At 40.4% G+C, this 22743-nt stretch overlaps 1 protein-coding gene across 1 annotated transcript in view; it reads right to left on the reverse strand.

Moving 5' to 3' along the window:
• Positions 1 to 22743, reverse strand: part of PTPRM (protein tyrosine phosphatase receptor type M) — a 595371-nt gene that overhangs the window by 411445 nt on the left and 161183 nt on the right. Inside the window, exons 6-7 of the mRNA XM_047090212.1 lie at positions 7154 to 7328; positions 1004 to 1297 (exon numbers count right to left, since the gene is read on the reverse strand). Of these exons, the coding sequence (XP_046946168.1) occupies positions 1004 to 1297; positions 7154 to 7328 (469 nt within the window). The remainder of the gene's footprint in view (positions 1 to 1003; positions 1298 to 7153; positions 7329 to 22743) is intronic.

A 22743-nucleotide genomic window follows, 5' to 3' on the forward strand; every position in this document is an offset into this window, starting at 1 on the left:
TTTTGAACTTGTGGAAACAGTACCCACTCCACAGTATAAAGGAAAAATACTGAAACATCTACACCTGTTCAGATTTAATCATTTCTCCTACCAGCCAGGGTCAGACTGTGCTCTGAGTACCTTCCAAAGTTAAAAAAAGAAACGAAACATACTGATGTGTCTACTTAAAGAATGTTATCTGAGGACTCAATTAATTCCATAAAAATTTATTGCATTTCCTCACCACAACCCACAGTTCAATATAGGGATTCTTCATCTAAATGAGGAAAGAACACTTGAGTCTCCCCATGTATTATTTCTCTCCCCTTCCCTGGCAGAAAGTAGCCACACAGAAAGCACTACACCTTCTCACGGGAGCTTTCTTCGGGTTTTGATTTTTCTAAGACTCTACATCTCTCCCTCCATCAACCCCACTTTAGTTAAGCTGCAGAATGGGCTCGGCACAGTCAATTAGAACTTTATAATCTAAACTTGAAGAGTGCACGCAGCCCACAAATCACCCTTGCTTATTTTACAAATGGGCCCCACGTCATTGGCAAGCAGCCCCTCCATTAAATATCCATCAATAAAAACACAGCTTTAAAGCTATCACTAAGACAGAATCTATTATTCCAGTGCCCCTCCAGGCTAAAAGCGCATTAACTGTAAACATAAAACAAGGGGACCAGGGTGAGAGGATGTGACCTATGAGCAGACATCATCAAAGCAGACAGTTTACATCAACCTTAGGGAGAATTCCTATACAAACTAGATGATACTCACAGGAAGGTGTAAATAAAAAAAAAATAGGGAAAAGGAAAGAAAGGAGGTGAAGGCTGCCTGGAAATACCAAGCCTTGAGGTCCCAAAGTCCTGTTGGGTTACTGTTCCCGGGCAAAGGGAATTATTTGTTCCTGCGGAGGATGCTGACAGAGCTGGGGAGCAGGTTAATACCTGATAAACACCGTGCTGTAGGTCAACGCCAGAAAGGCAGTAACAAGGAGTCCCAGGTCTCCCTTACTCACCGGCACACTTTGTTCTTGTCCGGAGAGCTGGCCCAGGAGACCCAGTGCCGCCCTCCCCGGGTCTGGTGAGCAGCACGCTGATCTCATACTCGGTATCCGGGTCCAGGTGCCCGATTTTGTAACTCGTGGAATCCACTGGCTGCCGGTCGTTCCAGCTCCCGCTTGCCGTGCAGTATTCCACCTCTCGGGCAACAATGGGCCCGTCCCCATTGATGGAGTTGGCATTGAGTTGGATCCACAGGTAGGTTGCCCCCACGGAGGCAAGCTGGGGAGGAGCGATGGGAACAGGTGGTTCTGAAAGGCAAACCACAGAGCTATCTTTCAGACACTTGGCTCTTCAGTTTTAAAAGAGCTAAATGTGTGCGGCGCCTGGCCGGCTCAGTCGCTTGAGCCCGTGACTCTTGGTTTCGGCTCAGATCATGACCTCACCCTTTGTAAGATGCAGCCCCCCATCGAGCTCTGCGCTGACAGCATGGAACCTGCTTGGGATTCTCTCTCCCCCTGTCCTCTGTCCCTCCCCCGCTTGCTCTTTCTCTCACTCAAAATAAATAAGCTTAAAAAAACTTTAAATAGCTAAACGTGCATCAAGTATTAACGTACAGAAGCCATGAATACTTCGGGAGTGAACTGATGAGAATAGTTTGGTTTAGGTTATTTTTAAGAAGTGTACTGGTGCAGCTTTTCATAATGTTCAAATTTGTGAAGTAAACCATCTTTAAAACCTAAGATCGCTCAAGGAGGTATACCCCCAGGTCGTTTTAGGACACAACTCATTTTTCTCACACACCTACAAAGGTGCCAAAGGATTTTTTCCCCACTAAAAGTAACTTGCTAGAAAGCTCTCTCAGTGGTAGTACTTAAGCTCCATGAGGCACTCTACTGCCAACTTCCTCACTGAGAATGTCTTTGAAATCATCAAAGGTGCCAGTTATCTAGAATATTAAATTCAGTTTCCCTATATTTATATCCCAAAGATATCATCAGTTTGAAAACACGGCCGAAATTATAGTTTATCTCGGCATAAATGCATTTCCAGGGCGACCTGTTTCCCAAAAATCCATCACAATGGACTCATTCAGCCACTGGAGGAGTAAGAAGTCTGGGCAGTAAAGCCTGCCTGCCACTGCTGCTGTTCAAGGAACCTTCAGGAATGAGTCTGATTCAAGCAGAGAGTAGAAAGAAAAGCTCTAAGGCAAAGTGCAAGCTGTGCTCAATTTGGTAAAATTCTAGGCAATCAATAGTTAATACTCTTTGAAGCCAAAAAAAAATCTCGTTCATTCTTTAAAATCTGAGATGGACTCTTTCTAGATCATTGTCTGAAAAGGGAGAAGTAGGTAATTTTTTTTTTTAATAGCATTCTGAGTTTATTAGTGAGGTGCTGGTTGAGTGGCTTGCCAGGCACCAAATGAAGGCATCCTGTGTGCCCAATGTCACTAGAAGTGGTGCCACACATGATACTGAGAAAGGAGGTAAGGTACAAAATAATGTATTTCTATCTTAGTGAATCTCTATCCAAGAAGAAATGTAAGATCTAATTTTGTTTTCAAGAATGTTTCCACAGGTGGTTTGTGCCTGTGTGTATGTGTGTGTGTGTGAGTGTGTGTATTTCAACTCCTCATTTAGCTCATGAGTGCACAAAAAATAAAGTCTGCTATATTCCACTACTGGCTTATGCTAGCTTGCATGATGCAAATTCTGTCATCTCCAACAGCAGACACAGCCAATTGACCATGATCATATTTCCTGCTGAAAGGGATCTCAGGGCAGCCAGGACCACCTGACCTTGGCCCTTGAGATGACACCTGGTAGATGCCTAAACTAATTTAATATAAACAGCAACATCAGTTCTCTTTGGTGGATGGAGTGTGATGAGTCATATCGGCTTTCTAAAATACCTGGGAAATCTCATTACACCGAGTCAAAATAGACACTAAAGGATGAATCGTATTTGGAGGACTATAAAATTCATGTAAACTTACTAAACTATGTTCCTATTGTTCATAAACTACAACTTTGTGCTAGCTCTTCATTTCTTTAAACAGTTCTTACTCAACTCATCGTGATTTAACATCAATTTATATCATTAGGCGATTCCTTGAACCGAGACATGAAATGGGCCTTTTATAGTATATCCTAAGGCAGTGATGTAGCCAGGCTGAAAGAGCAGTTAATTACTTTGAAGTCACAAATGCTAGCAAGGGTTGCTGAGCTGCCATTCAAACTACAACTCAGGGGCAAGGCCACGAAGGTTAGTTGAGCACACCCATTCATTTAGGATATTGTTAATAGTGTCCTAAAATAGACAAAACTTTAGTCCTTGTTTGACCTGAGAATATTTTCTCTATTAATTCCCCATGAAGAAAAGTACCAAATATGTGAAATCAAATGAAAGATTCAACTAGAACCTGCAAACAATTGCAACAGACATCCCAAAATACTTGTGGGTTTGCTGGAAGAATCAGTCCCAGAATAAGTCAATATATAAATTTTGAATACATTTTCCCAAAGGGAAGGAAGGAAGGAAAGGAGAAAGGGAGGGAGGGAGGAAGGAATTCAATCTATACCAAGTGATAAAAAGCAATTTAAAATACGTGACCAATTGACAGTGAAAATTATGATCAAAAGAGTTGAGCCTTGACGAACACAGTGTGAACTGCATAAGCCCACTTATATGCGGATTTTTTCCAGTCCTGTAAATGTATTTTCTCTTCCTTGTGATTTTCTTAATAACATTTTCTTTTCTCTAGGTTACTTTATTGTAAGAATACAGATATAATACATATACGAAATGTGTGTTAATTGACTGTTTATGTTATGGGTAAGGCTTCCAGTCAACAACAGGCTATTGGTTAAGTTTCTGGGAAGTCAAAAGTTATATGCAGATTTTCAACTATGCAGGGGTCCGTGCCTCTAACTCTTGATTGTTCAAGGGTCAACTGTAATTCCGAACCAAGCCAGCAATGAAAGAATTTATGCACATACAGATACATAAACATACAGCTAATAGATATGCATGTGAATCCCTAATATATCTCTCACATAATTAAATAATATTGATATAGATGCATACACACAAATTATGGAGACTCTATTAAATATTTCTTTTTCATGTTCCAGATTTCAAAAGCAGTGGCAGGCATGAATAAGATAGGAAAGAAGATAAAAAATGACTTGGGTTTCATTTCGGGGGTTGGTGCCAAATCAGCGCATGATCTCAAGAAAGTTACAAACTCAAAAAAAATTAAGAGAGAGAAAGAGAGACAGAGAGAGAGAGAGAGAGAAGAGAAAGAAAGAAAGAAAGAAAGAAAGAAAGAAAGAAAGAAAGAAAGAAAGAAAGAAAGAAACGAACTCTATGGACTTTAGTTTTTCCCATTTTTAGGAAATCACTACTCCAAATATTGCATGCATATAAAAAAGTTAAATTATATACTGGTGGCCTAAAAATGTCATTGCATTATTTCAAAGTAATTATCTCAAGTGAATACTTTATTAAGTGTAACATGCTAGTAAAATTCAGCATGTTCTCTCATTAAAAAATAAAATATATGAAAAATATGGCTGTAAAATTATAAATGGAGGGGCAACTAGGTGGCTCAGTTGGGTAAGCGTCCAGCTCTTGATTAGTCTTGATTTCAGCTCAGGTCATGATCTCATGGTTCATGGGACTGAGCCCTGTGTTGGGCTCTGTGCTGACAGTGCAGAGGCTGCCTAGGATTCTCTCTCTCCCTCTCTCTCTGCCCCTACCCCACTCATGTGCGCTCTCTCTCTCTCTCTCTCTCCCTCTCTCAAAATAGAAAAATAAACATTTAAAAAATTACAAATGGAGGAAAAGTCAATTTCAGATTTGAGCCACAACTGCAAACCAATAATCCCTGGCTTTGACTGTGTGCAGAGATAGAAAGAGGTGTCTGGACATTTTTATCACAATGAGCCAAGCTACCGCTCCTCGTCCTGACAGGAAAATGTGCTGCATCAATATGAATAAGAACCCATTCATTTTTTGTGTTCATGTGTGCTATGGAAGACTAGAAATTTATGATTTACTTATGCCACCAAACAAATGAACTTTTCCACGGGGGCAATTTTTAGTGAGGTTACTAGATTTATGTAATACTGTTGATAAAGCAGATGCCTCAAGAACATGGCTGGTCATAGTGAAATGCTGCAGCAACTGTCAATAAGAAAACGGAACATAGTCACGAAGAGCTAAGCCCAGATGAACATTAAGTAATAATAATGATGATAAAGGGCTCAGCCATGGAACACTGAGGCTGCTGCTTTACTGGATTTGTTGGTAAATGGTGTCCATTTCTACATTGTGACTCCTCGCTTCTCAAAGAGCCTTCTACAAAGTAGGGTGTGCATTACTCTGAAGAATTTGTTTTCTTACAGCTATTAAGCCTAAACTCAGGGTCGCCTGGGTGACTAGGTTGGTTAAATGTCTGACTTTGGCTCAGGTCACGATCTCATGGTTTGTGACTTCAAGCCCCGCATCGGGCTCTCTGTTGTCAGAGGAGAGCCTGGAGCCTGCTTTGGGTCCGGTCTTCCTCTCTCTCTGCCCTTCCCCCACTCGTGCTGTCTCTCTCTCTCTCCCCAAAATAAATAGACATTCAAATAAATAAATAAACATACAAACAAATAAATAAATAAAATAAACTTAAACTCAAATACTAGCCAGATCAGCCAAAGTTTCACCATAAACCAAAATTCGTAAGAATCTGACATGGCAAAATATATTAGTGGAGTAGATATTTCGATGTGCAGAACATTAGTCGTTGCTGCAGATTAATACTGCCTGGGGGGAGCCTCACCAATAAACATTTCTCTCATAAGCCAGGAGTGACTAATATTGGCAGCAGTGATTTTACAACGGAAGCATATGCCAAAATCACGCACAGATTTTATAACAGAGGCTATGTCCCCAGAGATTTTCATTCAATATGGGTGTGGTGGGGCGGGGGGAGAATAGCTGGGCAGACATTTATATGTTTTAAAATTCATAAAGGTGGTAATGACAAGCATCTCTAAACATGCATCACTGACATACAGGAGCAGAGGGTAAGAATCACCTTGCCCTCCTCCTCCTCCCCGTCAAGGCCCTAACAGGTGCTGGCTTCTCACTATGTACCTGTTCTAAGTGCCATTCATATGCTTTTTGCACTTGACCTTCCTAATCGCCATATGATGCAGGTGACATTATTGATGTCTATTTTATACATGAGGCAACAGAAACACAGAGAGGGTAAGCCACTGGCCCATGCCCGCATAGCTAGTTCTGGGGTTTGAACCCCATAGTCTTTAAAACCGCTTGCACAGAGAAATTTGCTGATAAAAAGTACTAACCCATCCAAAAGAGATCAGTTTTATGTTTCATATTTAACAAATGCAGGGGAAAAAATGTCAAAAGCAGGCATCATTCTGTTCTCCTAGGACAAAACAGCAATGGCCAGCCAGAAATTATCTAAAAATGCCTTGTAGTACCTCTAGAACTCCAAATTATTGTCTGAGACCAAGAACAGCCCCAGCAACTTTAATTATCATAAACTCCCCAGCCCACGAAAAAAACATTAGACCAGCAGAAGAAACTTATTTCCCCTCTTTTCCCCCCCTCAGACTGCCCTTTCCTGAATATAATGACTCAATTTTTCAGTCACGCAAAATATAGTAATGGAACATAACTGCAACATTATGAATGTTAACTCAGTATTATCAATATGGCTTGTGTGATATGACTGAGCATTTTTATACTGGCATTGCTTCATTTTATTAACCACCCTGCTATCATAAACACGCTGGCTGGTGAATATTTGCATTTTAAGTGATTTTCTATCAGTAAAAAAAATTTCATTCCTTAAAAAAAAAATTTATAGGTTGTAATCTCTGTATACAGAGTCGGCAGAAGAACTTGCCAAGAGCACAGTCGCTGCTTTGTATGCAACTAAACCAACATAAATAAAATGCATTTTTCAAAAATATTGTGCACGTGCAAAATTTGTACTTAAAATGCAATCCATCAATGTAACCTGTCACCAAGCTACTGTTTGGAAACAGACAAGGAAAAGTTTGAGCTTTAAACAAATAATGAACTCACAACCATCTGACATGTCTATTTTAATAGACTATTCAGGGATATAAAAAGACGTTAAATACCTTTAACTACCAATTCTGCGTAGTTTGATATTCCAACACCTCCTTCGGTGCGAATCATGCAGCGATACTTTCCAGCGTCCCGTTTTGTTGTATTCACGACATTAAATGAAGCTATGAATCGCCGGGAACTAGTCACCTTTATTTCCTTGAGAGGAGCATCTCGTACATCGATGCCCTGTATAATTGGGGGAGGGGGGACAAAAAGAAACAATATCAGCTGTCATATGGAAACACGAAGACACCTGATAGCATATTATCCATGTTATTTCCATGTGGATCTTGGTTTAGTTGTTTATTACCCATGGGCCCTAGTTCCAGGAAAACAGCTGGCCAGGAAACTGAAATTCTGCCATGGTCAACACTTTTGAGATTGAGGGATGCAAAATGAAGTGTGCAGAGATGTCTTACATTTGCCCCTTCAAGATATTAATTATGTTGAATGAAGTCACCAGGAGGAGAAAAAAATGCATATGGAAAAATTCTTTGTTTCACTCCCAAACGATCACCACTTGGACTTTGCATAACACTTTATCCTATGTTTTTATGCTTGGCTAGAAAATGAAATTAATTCACACACCACCCTATTGCTGACCTCATTTTATACACGAACAAATAAACAATTTATTAAGAAGGACATTAAAAACATAAGTAGGTATTAGCATATTGCTTACCGAACAGGTCTGATGGACTATTCTAAGCTTTATTATGTTCTTCAAGGACATACAAAAACCAAATACATGCTTAATATTACCTGAGTGCCACAAGACAAGCTTCTCCCTTTATCCCATAGTCTCAAAACCACATAAAGCATGTTCCCTTAGTGCACCAACCTTGTCTTACACCATCCCCAGCACATTAAGCACATCTTTAGTTACGCACCTTTGGAAATCCATTCTACGCTTCCTATAGTTTAAAGCTTCAAAAGAAGGCTACAGTATTTCAGTTCTTTTTTTTTTTAATGTTTTTATTTATTTTTGAAAGAGACTGAGAGCATGAGCTAGGGAGGTGCAGAGAAAGAGACAGAAGATCCAAAGCAGGTTCTAACAGCTGATAGCCCAACGTGGGGCCTGAACTCATGAACCATGAGATCATGAACTGAACTGAAGTCGGATGTGTAACTGACTGAGCCACCCAGGCACCCCAAGCATTTCAGTTCTATAACAGTGAGTTACAATTATCAGGAAAGAGGCTATCTCGAATATGTTATTTCCAAAGATTGAGTAAAAAACAGTGGGCACAGACGTCACAGCTAAAGCATGATGCCAAGCACTCTGTCCATCTGTTTACCAGAACTCATTTTGGGTGCCAACCAGGTGCTATCAACTATGTGAAGACACTAGGCTCACAGTGGTGAGTGACAGAAGAGTGGTTGGTGATGCCCACAGCAGTTTAGTTAGAGGGAAGTAGAAGAGACTGGAAATGAATACAGAATCACGAATGATGGCCAGTGGTGGGTAAGGGACAGATCAGATGACTGGCAGAAATCACCATCTTTAGATATGGTAGTTGTGGGAGGCCAGTCTGAAGAAGTGAGCTGAGATGTGAAGGGAAAGGAGGAGCTAACCAGGCAAAGAGGGATGGTGGGAGAGAGAAAGCATTTTAGTCAGAGGAAACTATGCAGGAAGCCCGAGATGGTTAGAAAGAAATGAAAGCTTTGGATGAGGTTAAGGCAGCCAGTGGAACAGGGGAGGGAAGGAAACCCCCGTGCATTCAGGGACTTGCAGGCTATATTAAAGTGTTTTTATGTAGGAGTATGAAAATGCTAGGCTACACATAATAAAACTCATCTATATTACTCTGTGATTTATATTATGCAAAGTCTTTTAAAGGCTTTTAGCTATGATTTTTTTCTTTGGCAGTATGCCCTAATGGATATGAATTTGGAAGTTAGACTGACCAGGGTGCCCTGGCTACCTTTAAAGTGATTTACCTTCTCAGAGCTTCCCTTCCCTCATCTGCAACAAGATGATACAACTCACTTGCAGGGCAGTTGTGAGACTCCAAAGATATATACAAGGACACTGGCTTCATGACTGGCATCACACATCCCCACCCGAATTCTGTACTAATTGAGTGATGAGTTCAAGGAGGAAGGTGGACAGGCTGTCAAAATACCACTTTTATTACTAATGAACCTGGTATTGCAGAATATGGCTGATGTGCAGTTAACAATGGGCTTGCTAATAGTGAAGCACAGAATTAAACAGACTCACTCACCCAGCCACAGGCCACCTTAGAAAACCACAAGGCTTCCCGTATGTTGGGTGCTGCTGTAAAACTCACAGGATGGAAGAACAGGGCTCCTACAGGGGGTTAGCTCCCAAAGAAGGGGCTGGGCTCTGCATGCTCACAGCTTCCTTCCCAGGCAGCTCTTGCTTGGGCAGGGAAAAGGCATCAGAGTGCTGCACTGGTACAGTTCCTGCCATTGGGAAGGAAACATCAGGAGTGGGGAAGAAGAGTTCCACCAACCTCACCTTTCGTATTACCTGTCAAAACAGCTTTGTTAATAGCTTAAAAAGTTATAAATCAGAATATGAAGTTCCATATATATGTTACATGTCTTATGCATGTCCTGGTTTTTACTAATCCCCTGAATTTGGTCTGATGGAGGGCACCAAGAAGTTAGGAAAACAAAACACAATAAAATCGATCTAGCATTATTAATTAATATAACGGGGGAAGGCATTCCTCTCTGTATTCTATACAGCCTCCCATCCTTCCTCACAAAGAAATAATCACATTCTACCACTAGGATTACCCTTATATCTACTAACTCTATAAAATTCAGTTTTGTCTTTTTCCAAACTAAAACCCAAACCAAACAAAATCTAATCTCCAGTTAAAAAAAAAAAATTAAGCCCTAAAGAAAGGCAGAGTTCCTATCTGTATTTATTAATAACAGCAACAAAAAGGGCTATCTACTTATTTATTTCCTCACTTGTGGCATGAATCTTGTCAGAATATACTTCAACAGTAATCCTGGAGTACTTTTCCTACTAGAATAAGCCTCTTTCAAAAGAAGGTTCATTCAAAAGAATTTTAAAGTATATACTTATTGATCACTCACAGCTATTCAAGGCTATACTGAGAGCGCTCAAGTTTAGGAAAACCTCCTTTTTGGATTTATACATATGTCGAGAAGAGTTTTACTTCCTAGTTGTCTTCATGCCACAGATTTATTCTTTAATATAAACAGCTTCAAACGAACAACCTTACAACTCTAATACATGAATTCTCAGGACGGCAGCTTTCTTTTTGAATCCCACATCCTGAAATCATACAGAAACAGATTTAGTTTCTTCAAGAGAAATAGTACATAGCAAGGAGAAACCAAGTGCTAACTAGTAATCATTTTAGCTTAGGATCCGTATCAAATCATCTCTCTTGCTCAAATCTGCAGGTCATCTTGTATTAAATACTTCAAATGTATATGGATCCAAGCACCCATTCAACCAACACTTAGTAAAACTCTTTTATGAGGCAGGCACTGTATCATATAGGGGGAGCATGGAGTTAAAAGAAGAGTCCTTTACCTAACTGAATTTACAGTCTGGCTAGAAAAACAGACAAGCAAGGCAATGATTCTAGTAAAGAGCAATGAACAGCAAAACACAGCAAACTCAGAAAAAGGGAACCACACTGGTGAAGGTTGTGAAGGTTGGGTCAGCATTCTAGAAAGCACTACCAGAGGCCAGGCTAGAGTATGCACAGGAGTTTCTCAGGAAGGAAAGGAGGAGAAATGGAGCCCAGTGAGTGAGAAGAGCTTTGCAAAAGTCAACAGCCAAGAGAGCAGGGCATAACAGAGGAAGTACAACTGATCCCATGCAGCTAGAAAAAATGCAGCTGGAATGACAGGTGATGAAGCCAGAAAGATGAGCACAACACAGGCCATACCAAAGAATTGAGGATTTAGTTCATCCTGATGCCAGAAATGGAAAGATTTTAGGTAAAGGGGTGACATGAACACATCTATGGGTACAGTAACAGACTGAAGGAAAGAATGTGGGACCCCAACTGATGTCAAGGGAAATTGGTAATTTTGTTTAGAAATCACAGTAACAAATGACAAAAAGAGGGATGAGAGAGAGGATGGAAGGATTCTAAAGACATTTAGGAAATCAAATCGACAAACAGTGTGTTGTTATACTTTAGTAACATCTTCCTCTTCTAGCAGAATATAATGTCCTCAAGGTCAAGAAACAGATCTCATTCATTTGGTGTACATGAGCACACGAGAAATACAACTCAATAAATATTTGCTGACTCTAAAAATCATAACCCCAGTGGAAAAAAATGTTCCATAGGCAGAATAGAAATATGAGGTTGCTAAACTAACAGATTTATATCCCAGATCCTAAAACTGGACAACTAGTCTTTATTTACAAGGGAGACCAATACGGAAAATAAAGATATTTTAGAGATTCTATGTGTCCCTCAGTCAGCAACACTGACCATTCATCATGACTGTGGTAGGCAGAGTAATTGTCCCCAAAGAGGTCTACTGCCTAGTTCTCAGAATGTGTGAATATGCTCTCTACACATCACAAAAGGAAGTTTGCAGATGTAATTAAAATAAGAATCTGGAGATGGGACTATTATACTAAATTATCCAGATGGGCCCAATGGAATTACAAGGCAGGAGGAAGGTAGGGCCGAATGCAGAAGAAGGAAATGTGACCACAGAAACAAAGGCTGGAGTGATGGGCTTTGAAGATGTAGGAAGGGATCATGAGCCAAAACCTGAAAGCTACACAAGAAAGGGAACAGAATCTCCACCCTCCAGGAGAAACCAGTCTTGCCGTCACTTTATATTAGGACTTTTGACCTCCAGAACTGTAAGATAAATACAGCCATTACATCTGTGGTAATTTGTTAGAGAAGCAATAGGGCATGAATACAGTGACCATCAGGATAATGAAAAAAAAAAAACCTGTGGCTTTTCGAAGATGTACAATAGTCATGCATCCTGATTTCTCAGAGCTATAAGCAAATCCTTTAGATAGGCTTAGGTCTTAGGGGCTAGCAAAAGCTCCATTCACAAGTCATTACCATAGACAAAACAAAATAAGTTAAAAGACTCACACTTCTCAACTTCAAAACTTAGGACAAAGCTACAATAATCAAAAGCATAGTGTGGCGCTGGCATAAGGACAGACACAGACCAATGAAATAGAGAGCCCAGAAACAAACCCATACACATACAGTCAGTGGATTTTCAACAAGGGTGCCAAGACCACTCAAAGGGGAAACAATAGTTTTCTTAATAATTGGTGTTAGGAAAACTGGGTATCCACAAGACAAAAGACTAAGGCTGGACTGGTATCTTTCCCTGCATAAAAAAATTAAATAGATCAAATACTTAAAATTAAGATCTAAAACTGTAAGTATCTTATTAGAAAACATGGGGGGGGGAAGCTTCATGATGTTAGATTCAGAATAGATTTCTTAAATATAATACCGAAATCACAGGCAACAAAAGGAAAAATGAACTAGACTGTATCAAAATTAAAAACAAAAAACTTTTGTACGTCAAAGGACACTATTAAGAGATTAAAACAATATGGAATGGGAGAAAATATTTACAAATCATACATAAGATAGGGATTAAGATCTTGAATATGTAAAGAAGTGCTTTAACTCAACAGCAACAACAAGAAACAAACAATCCGATTAAAAAAGGGCAGGGCATTTGCAATAGCATGGACAGACCTAGAGGGTATTATGCTAGGTGAAATAAGTCAGATAGAGAAAGACAAATATCATATGATTTCACTCATGTGGGATCTAAAAATTATATTCTTAAAGATGATAAAAAGAGAAATGAATTTTTAAAATCTAATATTTGTAACTATTTTGGGGGGAAAGGGGATAATGGGTGATGGGCACTGAGGAGGGCACTTGTTGGGTGTGGTATGTAAGCCACTTTGACAATAAATATTAAAAAAAAAATTAAAGATAGCTTTAAAAAAATAAAAATAAAACCTAATGCTTACTACAGAAACTTTTTTAAATACAAAAAATTAAAAAAAAAAAACAGACATTTAAAAACTATAGATAATCTAATCACTTAAAGATAAATATTGTACATATTTCAGGGTATTTTAGTTTACTTTTTCTGACACATTATTTTAATTTAAATAAAATATGAAATGGTGGTCATGTGTGTGTGGTTTATCTCTGTGATATCTACAGAATTTTTTACACCCTTAGACGGCTTCAAAAACATGCCTTTTAATGTTTCCCACTTTATGGGTATAGCTATTATTTATTTATATATTTCTTTATCACTATACATTTAAATTATTCACATATTTCACTATTATAAATGATGTTTAGGCAATCTCTATTCCCAAAATTGTAGGTTTAAAGAGAATGAAAAATTTAAAGCTTTTTTTTTTTTTATAAATAACACGAAAGGCTTTACAGAGAGTTAATATCTATTTACAAGAATTGTTTTTTAATGAGAGTGAGTTCAAATGGTTCCTAAAATCAAGTTATTTTCTATCTCCTTTCAGATATTACAAACAGATCAAACAGGACAGAAAACTGGCCTGAATCCCTGATCTTTGCTTACAATATTTCCAAAATAGTATAAAGTAGGGGGGAAAAAAACCTCTCCGCTTATCTTGGGTAAAAGATCAAATATTCAGAAAAAAATCACATTTATTTTTGTGGTACTGCAGGCCTTCCACAGTACAAATTCAGTTACTCTCTTCCTAGATAGCATTGTAAAATTAAAATGAATCCCATTTTTAATATTTTCAAGAATGATAAATTCTCTGCAATATTCTGAGGTGCAGTGTATACTGACCTCTTTCCACAAGGCAACGATATTCCTTGAAATTCACATCTTCAATATCCACAAGTGGATATTTCTAAAAATGGAACAAATAAACCAGACTAAATAAGATTAAGTGTGCTTAAGATAATTTAACTGAAGAGCATGTAGAACTACTAAAATGTATGCTTAGAATTAGGGATGCATGGCAATATTTAAATATCTTTAAGATTAATCACTCAGATTGATGCATCTCATTTAAATTTGTGGCATCATCAGTAATTTCACACAAGCAGAAAATTCCACTGCGAAAATGTCTGGAACAGCTGCCTGAAGTCTGGCAAATATCCAGGCATCACGTAACGTGAACCAAATGAGCAGAAAACAGACCACAAAAGCCTAAATGAGGCAGGGGAGCAATAGGAGAACAAAGGTGTGAAGATGGAAACAATACGAGTAAAAAAGAAGGAAAAGTGAGATGTACAAGGGAGAGAAGCGGGGGGGGGGGGGGTGGGAATCAGTCTTCCCCCCTCATCTCCAGGGGCTGTGTTCCAAGAACCCAGCACAGGCTGGAAACCTGGGTAGGTGCTGAACCCTGTAAAACTACCTTTCCCCTACACATACATACACACCCATAATAAAGTCTGGCTTATAAATTAGGCACAGTACGAGATTAACAACGACTAATAACAGAACAATTATAGCAATATACTGGAGTAAAAACATGAATACGGTCTAATGTTGTGCCGTACTCACCCTTCTTGTGAGGCTGTGAGGTGACAAAATGCCCACGTGATGGGATGAGGGGAGGGGAGTGACAGGGGCATGTGACACAGCATTAGGCTGCTACTGACCTCAGTGTATGTCAGGAGGAGGAGCATCTGTTTCTGGACCACGGTTGACTACAGGTAACTGAAACTGTGAATAAGGGGAGTGGGGGGTGCTGTAGTGTAAACACAGACAGTCAAAAAGAGTAGAGAGGGGTGCCTGGGTAGCTCAGTCGGTTAAGTGTCCAACTCTGGATTTCGGCTCAGGTCATGAGATCTCGGTCACAGCTCATGAGATCGGGCCCCACGGCAGGCTCTGCATTGACGGCCCAGAGCCCGCTTGAGATTCTCTCTCTCCCTCTCTCTCTGCACCTCCTCTGCTCCCTCTCTCTCTCTCTCTCAAAATAAATAAACATTTAAAAATAAAGGAGTGTTGGGGCACCTGGGTGGCTCAGTCGGTTAACTGTCCAGCTTCAGCTCAGGTCATGATCTCACAGTCCGTGAGTTCGAGCCCCGCGTCGGGCTCTGTGCTGACAGCTCAGAGCCTGGAGCCCGCTTCGGATTCTATGTCTCCCTCTCTCTCTGCCCCTCCCCTGCTCATGCTCTGTCTCTCTGTGTCTCAAAAATAAATAAAAACATTAAAAAATTAAAAATAAATAAAAATAAAAATAAAGGAGTGGAGAGAAGCTGGGTGAGGTGACAGAAGAAAGAGGGCACATAGCAGAAGAAAGGATCAAAGATGGCGGGGATAGAGGCAGCAGAGGCACAGAAAGGAGAGCAGACCAAATGCCCACACTGGAGAAAGAGTTGTAACTCACACAGGAAGGAAAGACCCACTTCTTGGACGATATTTATTTGTCTCCTTTGAAATTCTGACACTTACATTTTAATAACAGTCTCCTTGTTTCCTGAAGCTGAAAAAACTCTGTCAGGTCCCACCATAACTTTAGGTACTATATTAGCTCAATGATTGATAACATGCATGAAGAAGCAATTCACAGCTGGGTTGATGGAGGAGGCATGAGAGAATGTCCTGAGATATCGGGGATGGGGGGAGGACGAGACAGTGCTCACCCTTCACTTTGTTAGTGTCAAATCCTATTTCTTAGGTTGTTAGAAAGGAGGAAGACAGAGTGTTTACAGCTGTTGGCAAGGCACCAGGCAGCATCGCCTGTGACATCTCTGTAGACAAGAGGAGAGCGATGTGGGACAGATGCCAAGAGGGCTGGATGGACTAGAAGCCTGTGAATGGCCGGAGTCTTTGGCTGCTTGTCAGCATGGGTGCTGAAGCATGTTTCTGGAGCCTTGGCACAGGTTACATCCTTGACTCCTCCTCCAACACGTCTATTAATGTCGTTGACAGAGTCACAGGTATCTTTGTCACATGCACAGGTGACAACTAACCAGCGCGTGAATGAATAAAATGGGATAAAGGAAAAAGATATCTACAAAGCCTAGCAATGAATTTAAATTAACAAGATAAATATCAATCAAAATAAATGTAAGCCAATCTTGTACATCCTTGACTTTACAAGTGGGTAATTAGAGACGTGATTTTGGACCACCTTTATCACTGTACGATGTATATGAAGACTGTGAAGTAGATTTTTGTCAAACTTAATTCCGCTCTCAGTCGTATTAATAGAAATAAAGCGTCTGGAGAGGCGGTGCCAGGAGACACCCCCAGGAGACAGCATTCTGGGCACCCCGTTTTCTGGAGCATACGAGAAGTAGGCTTACGCAGAGGAAGGTACAGCACTTATCTCCACAGGTAAGGAGCTGGTGAGCACCTGGAAACAGAGGACCCAAGAGGAAGAGGACAGCCGCCTTCCAAAATTGAAAGCCCGGACGTGCAACGCAGGCACTGCCTTGGAATGTCACGGCCATGGGGCTCTATGACCTATCTGAAACTCTTTGGGTAAAATGTGGTCCAGAATTCAGGTTTTTCATTTGTTTCATTTTTTAATGTTTATTTCTTTTTGAGAGAGACAGAGGGCGAGTGGGGGAGGGGCAGAGAGAGGAGGAGACACAGAATCCAAAGCAGACTCCAGGCTCTGAGCTGTCAGCACAGAGCCCAATGCGGATCTCGAACCCACAAACTGTGAGATCATGACCTGAGCTGAAGTCTGGAGCTCAACTGACTGAGCCACCCAGGCACCCCATATTTATTTTTAATTTTAAAAAGGTTTCTATACTGTATATTATGTGATGCCCAGAAGAGTCGTATGTGATGCTGCAGGGACATTGATATTTCTTCATCAAACATGTGACTATAAGGACCAAAAACAAACCATTAAAAAGTTTCAGGTCAGGGGCGCCTGGGTGGCTGAGACGGTTAAGCGTCTGACTTCGGCTCAGGTCATGATCTCGCGGTCCGTGAGTTCAAGCCCCGCGTCAGGCTCTGTGCTGACCGCTCAGAGCCTGGAGACTGTTTCGGATTCTGTGTCTCCCTCTCTCTCTGAACCTCCCCCATTCATGCTCTGTCTCTCTCGGTCTCAAAAATAAATAAATGTTAAAAAAATTTTTTTTTAAGTTTCAGGTCAGGTTTTATCAGCAAGCAAATTACAAAACTGGGCAAGTTTTGCTACTAAATTAGATATGGAGAACTTTCCATTTTAGATTTTGGAATAACAGTGACCTCCAAGAATGTACACAACCAGTCCTACCCACCCCCCCACACACACTCTGATACCACTCTGCCGTGACTCCCCACAAGTCTGCTGGATACCTGGGCTCCAGCCACACCGGGCTCCGTGCTCTTGCCCACCCAGGCGCACTCCTCCCCTGAGGTCTCTCTGCCTTGGTCCTCCTGAAGGCCCTCCCCAACTTACCCCCTTAGCCCACACCTTCATCTCCTTCTAGTCCTGCTCAAGTACATTTCCAAGGAGGCCTACCTGGGCCCCAGATTTAAAACTGAAACCTCTCCTGCATGGCACGGCTGATGCCCTGTGTCCTGCCTAGCTGCTTCTATTAATGCTACTGAGCACTTTCCTACATACTACATAGCTTACTTATCACGGTCATTGTCTATCTCTCCCTACTAGAATACAAGTCCCATGGTGGCAGGGATCATTGTCTCCCCCTACCCCCACCAGAATATAAGTCCTACAGAGGCAGAGATCACTATCTTCATCCCCTACTAGAATACAAGTCCCACAGAGGCAGAGATCATTGTTTTCACCCCCTACTACAATACAAGTCCCACAGAGGCAGAGATCTTAATTCTATAATATCTCTAGCACAAAAACCATGCCTGGTGCATCCAAGGGAAGGTTGATGGCTATATCAAAGGGACTTAGGCATTGAATGGGTGACTGAAAAAGTTGATTTTTAAGATGCTTTTTGATCCTCAGATACGCTTCCTCAGGTCAGAAATAAACAGGGAAGAATGGGGAATAACGGCCTCTTTTCTCTGATATAGAGTGACAGAAAAAGGCATGGGATTCCTTTTCCCATGTGTCTTTCTCCGTGACAGGAATGGCCAGATAGGACAATGTGTTCACAACCTCCGGTAATCCTAAGCATCTCAGAGCCTATGGGAAACTTTCTGCTATCCTGGCAGACTGAAATGATGAAAATGTACACTAGGTAGAGACAGAAAATTTGCCAGAAGTTTTCTCTGAATTCTCCCCGAGTTAGGAAGAGGCTGCCCTACCAAGGACTGGCCCTCCATGTTCTCAAAAGCATTACAGCAGGACAATGTGGCATCACCAAGATGGGAATCCAGATTGCTCTGTAGAATATTAGAGCTCGTAGCGAAAGAGAACCTTGGACATGATTGTCAGGAACAAAGGCCCATACCTAATGCACAGCCTGGCACCTACACGTCCAGGGTTATTAAGGAAATTGCCGACCCATGTTTTGTTACCTTAATGAAACAACCATAATGGCCATGTCTGAGAGGAAATGATCTTAGGGGGTTAAATCCAGCTTTGTATAAAAGCAAGAGTATCTTTAAACTTGCGTGTATTTCAATTTGAGCATGCTACAGAAAAAAAAGTACTGACAGTCCTTTAAATTAGGCTTACAACCTTCTTTATGCAAGGGACTCACTGTAGGACTTCTAAATGAGCAGTAATTTACCATCAAAAAGATACATATTAAGTCTCTTGGAAATAGTTTTGCCATAATCAGAGCAATGATTGAAAGAAATTGAGGTCTGGGACGTTAGCAGCATTTGGATCAGATTATTCAATCCCAGGCATTCTGAAGGCGTTCTGAGTGCACAAGCCTGGAAGAGATACTGGCCAGTCACCCTTCCTTAGCCGTACATGTGGGGATGAAATGCACCTTCATTTATCCAACAGGGAAAATTGTATTATCCCACTTGCAAATGTGCTCATTTGTATGATACTGACTGAAATTCTTACCACTGGGTTCATAATACTATCAGCAGGGCCCGGGATAATTGTGTTGAAAACATTTTATGTAATCTAAATCCAATAATAATTGAGTAACTCAAAAATTCTACCTTCTGGAGCCCATTTTTTTTAATTTTAATAACTAAGGTACTGTTAACCTTTGATTTCTAGGCCATAACCAAGCTAACCCAAATATTTACCAATTTGGAATAGGAGAACCATAAGTTCTTACTTTTATTACCATATACTATGAATATACATCGACAAGTATACTTAAATTGGCTAAAAAAATATACGGATAGCCAAAGTAACATGGAGATATCCAAAGCTGCATATTCTTCGAACATGTGATTACGGAAATTTATAATCTCATTCTGATAGATGTAGTCCATTTCATTATATATTTGTAATAGTTCAATAATGTTACTTAAATTTTATAGAGAAGTTCATCCAAATAATATAGGATATATACAGTAACTGCAGTAGTTAGAAACCAATGAAATTACAAGTCTTAAAGTCAAATATCCAGCTGTTGCCTGGATTAACCCAGCCACAGGAAACTAAGAGGCGTGACACTGACTGACATTTCCTGTTAGTTTCAAGGTTTGGGTTTGCAAGGCATGGGATTGACTTTTAATTCTAAAGCTGTAATAATGGCTCTGTAATATGAGGAAGACGGCAGGGCCTGCATCATCATTCATGATCTAAAAGACGGGGCTAGTCCTCAACATGGATGGCTAAGAACATTACTTTTCCCAATCAATATGCCGTACAGTACACAACTCTTTCTGAAAACATAGCTGAAAGAAGCTAAAGATGCAAGATAAAGGAGGCTAAAAGCCTCATGGTTTGGAATTTCAATTGAAATTGTCAATACGATCTCAGGACATGTTCTTAAGTGTATGTATGTGTGCATATGTATATACCCAAGCGGAGCCCAATGCGAAGATCCAGAAACAGAAGAGTGTGATAATGAGTACCTCTTATGCTCAGATTGTAATTTCTAATGATCAGTTCCCAGTAAACAAGAACCAAGGATCCCTGGAGAAATAGCTAATTCTAGGTCATCGAGGTGGAAAATGTAAAATACAGGCCTAGAATATATTGTCAGAAAGTAAGAAAGCCATCTGACATGGCCCACAACAGGGGTCACCTACCCTGAGTAAGCCCTACTTCTTTGAGCAGCAATAAAGATAATACATAAGATAGATCAGAACACATCGAATATGTTTAAATCCATAAGTTCAGGACAATGACAGTGACGACAATGGTGGTGATGACAATGCCCATGATGTTGGTGACAGCAACAATATTACTAATAACCCCCTTGGTCACTTTTTGGTGATGCCAGTGAACTGCATCATTATTTTTGAAAGCTTGCTGGAAAAAGACAAAATATCAAGCATTTATACCATCTTCCCTTTATCATTTACATAGTAGGGTAACCAAATATTTGATATGGGAGAGCTTTTCTTTTTAGAAGTGTTCTAGCTACTGAACCAAGAAGGGAGGATATCACAGAACCAGTCTGCAACCCTTGATGAATTAATGAATGTAGAAATGGTCATCATTGGCTGATAACATCACAAAAAGGGACCTAATTTGCAAGAAACGCAACTGAAGAACACATTAGCTGTCACTCCCAGAGGGCAGCAAGCAAAACCCAAAATATGGGAAACTGTATAGGACAAACACAGTTTCAGCAACAACCACTACCATCACAAACAGGGAAATGGATGGAGAACCTAAAGATAAAATGGACTTAAGAGACTCATCATGCCGTTGTAAAGTGTCAACTATACTGCTATCACGATGCAAACAGATTGCTAAAAGAAATAAGGTTATAAGACAGTCAAGGAAATCTGAACACTGGCTGTTTTTCCAGGGCACACTCGGTGTCTATCATTATTATTTTAAGGGCTCTTATCTTTAAGAGCAGGGGTCTGAGGCTAAATCCAGCCTGTTACCTGTTTTGTACAGCTTAAAAGCTAAGAATGGTTTGTACATTTTTTAATGATTAAAAACACAAAAGCAAGAATAATATTTTCTGACAACGAAAATCACACGAAATGCAAATTCCAATGTCTGCACAGAGAGCTGCACTGAAAACAGCCACCCTCGTTCATGGACGTGTTGTCTGTGGTTGCCTTCCTGCTACAAGAGCAGAGCTGAGCAGCTGTACCAAAGACTGGCTGGCTGGCTGGCAAAATTTGCTATCTGGCCCTTTACAGAAAATGTTTGCCAGCCCCTGTTTTAGAGAAACATTTACAAGTTAAATGATACAATGACTGGAATTGCTTCAAAACAATCAGAAGGGGAGCAGGTGGAAACAGAAAGTCAGCAATTGGCCACCTATTGTTAGGTGGTGAAGCTGGACGCTGAGTGTATTAAGTTTCCTACCTTATCTCTCTACCTCTATACATATTCACAATATCTACAATAAAAGTAAAAATAAACTTTTCTTCAAAGAAGCAATTAGAAAATAATCTCTCTGTATTTCTGAACGACTAGTTTAACCATGATTATTTCCCCAGGAAAACAGATGATTTTGCTGCCGGCTTATAAATATTCCAGTGCTGTAGAACTATTTTGTCTAGATGCCATCCACCTCCTGCAAATGCATCAAGCCATTTATACGATCAAGGTACCACCAACAGTAGAAGAGAAAATGCACTTTGACAAAGGGGAGCCATAACCCAGGTCAGGCTGGCCTATTTGCATAACTAATGAGCATATGCCCAGCACAATGAAAGTGTGTAATATACATTTCTTGAGGGAAAGTAATCATGGGTTTCCAAATCTTAAGAATAAACAGAAACTCCATTAATTAGTCACTTGTCCTTTGTGTTTAGTGGACACCACTTCTTATAACAGAGACAAACAATTTTATTACGCTTGGACAATAGCCAATCTCTTTTCTTTTGAATGAAGGGAAGGAAGGATGGCAGTTTTATAAGTAGGAGAGAGACAGAAGAGAGTAACAATCTGCGCTACGATTTCAAAGTTCACCCTCTGTAGGAACTGCCTGGCTGCCACTGTGCCGGTCAGAGATGTCGTGGTCTTGTCTCACACTGAGTCACAACTAGACTAAATGCAGCATGCTCTGTTCTGTTTCCCTTCTACAGTCCGAAAGAAGTTTTTCAAATCAAAGCCCACCCAAAGTTGCCAAATTTTCTTTCCATCTCAAGGAAGGAGTTAAGGAAACTTCTTTCTTTCCTCTGTACATGATTCCAGATTACAAGACTGGAATCTTCTAGGACTTTCCAGAAGGCCACCTAAGGCAGATGTATAAACCTCCTACGTAAAACATTTCCATGTTTCCCACTCCTTCCAAAAGAGACAGAATAGGAAAAAACTAGAGATCCTAATAGTGTCCAAACTCTCCAGGACCCTCAGTCCAAGGCCTGGATCAATAAAACGAGATAGAAAGGCAGGACATTAGTATTCTCAGCCCTCAATCACAGAAATTCCGGAGCACAGCCATTCCTGTCTTCTCTTCTCATGACAGAGCTGTGGATTCTTAGAAGCAAGAGAAACAAATGACCCATTTGATGAATATGAGAAAAGCAACAGAAAATTGCTTTCATGGGATTTATGGCTCTTGAGTCCAAAGTAAGCAATCCTTAAGGGGACCAGCTGATGCCTTTCTCTTCTGCCCTCCAAACTGAACCATCCTGACCTGCA

Source organism: Lynx rufus, unplaced genomic scaffold (assembly GCF_022079265.1).
Source record: "Lynx rufus isolate CCGP_SWC_20201006 ecotype Redwood Valley unplaced genomic scaffold, mLynRuf1.p SCAF_29, whole genome shotgun sequence".
Lineage (NCBI taxonomy): Eukaryota > Metazoa > Chordata > Mammalia > Carnivora > Felidae > Lynx > Lynx rufus.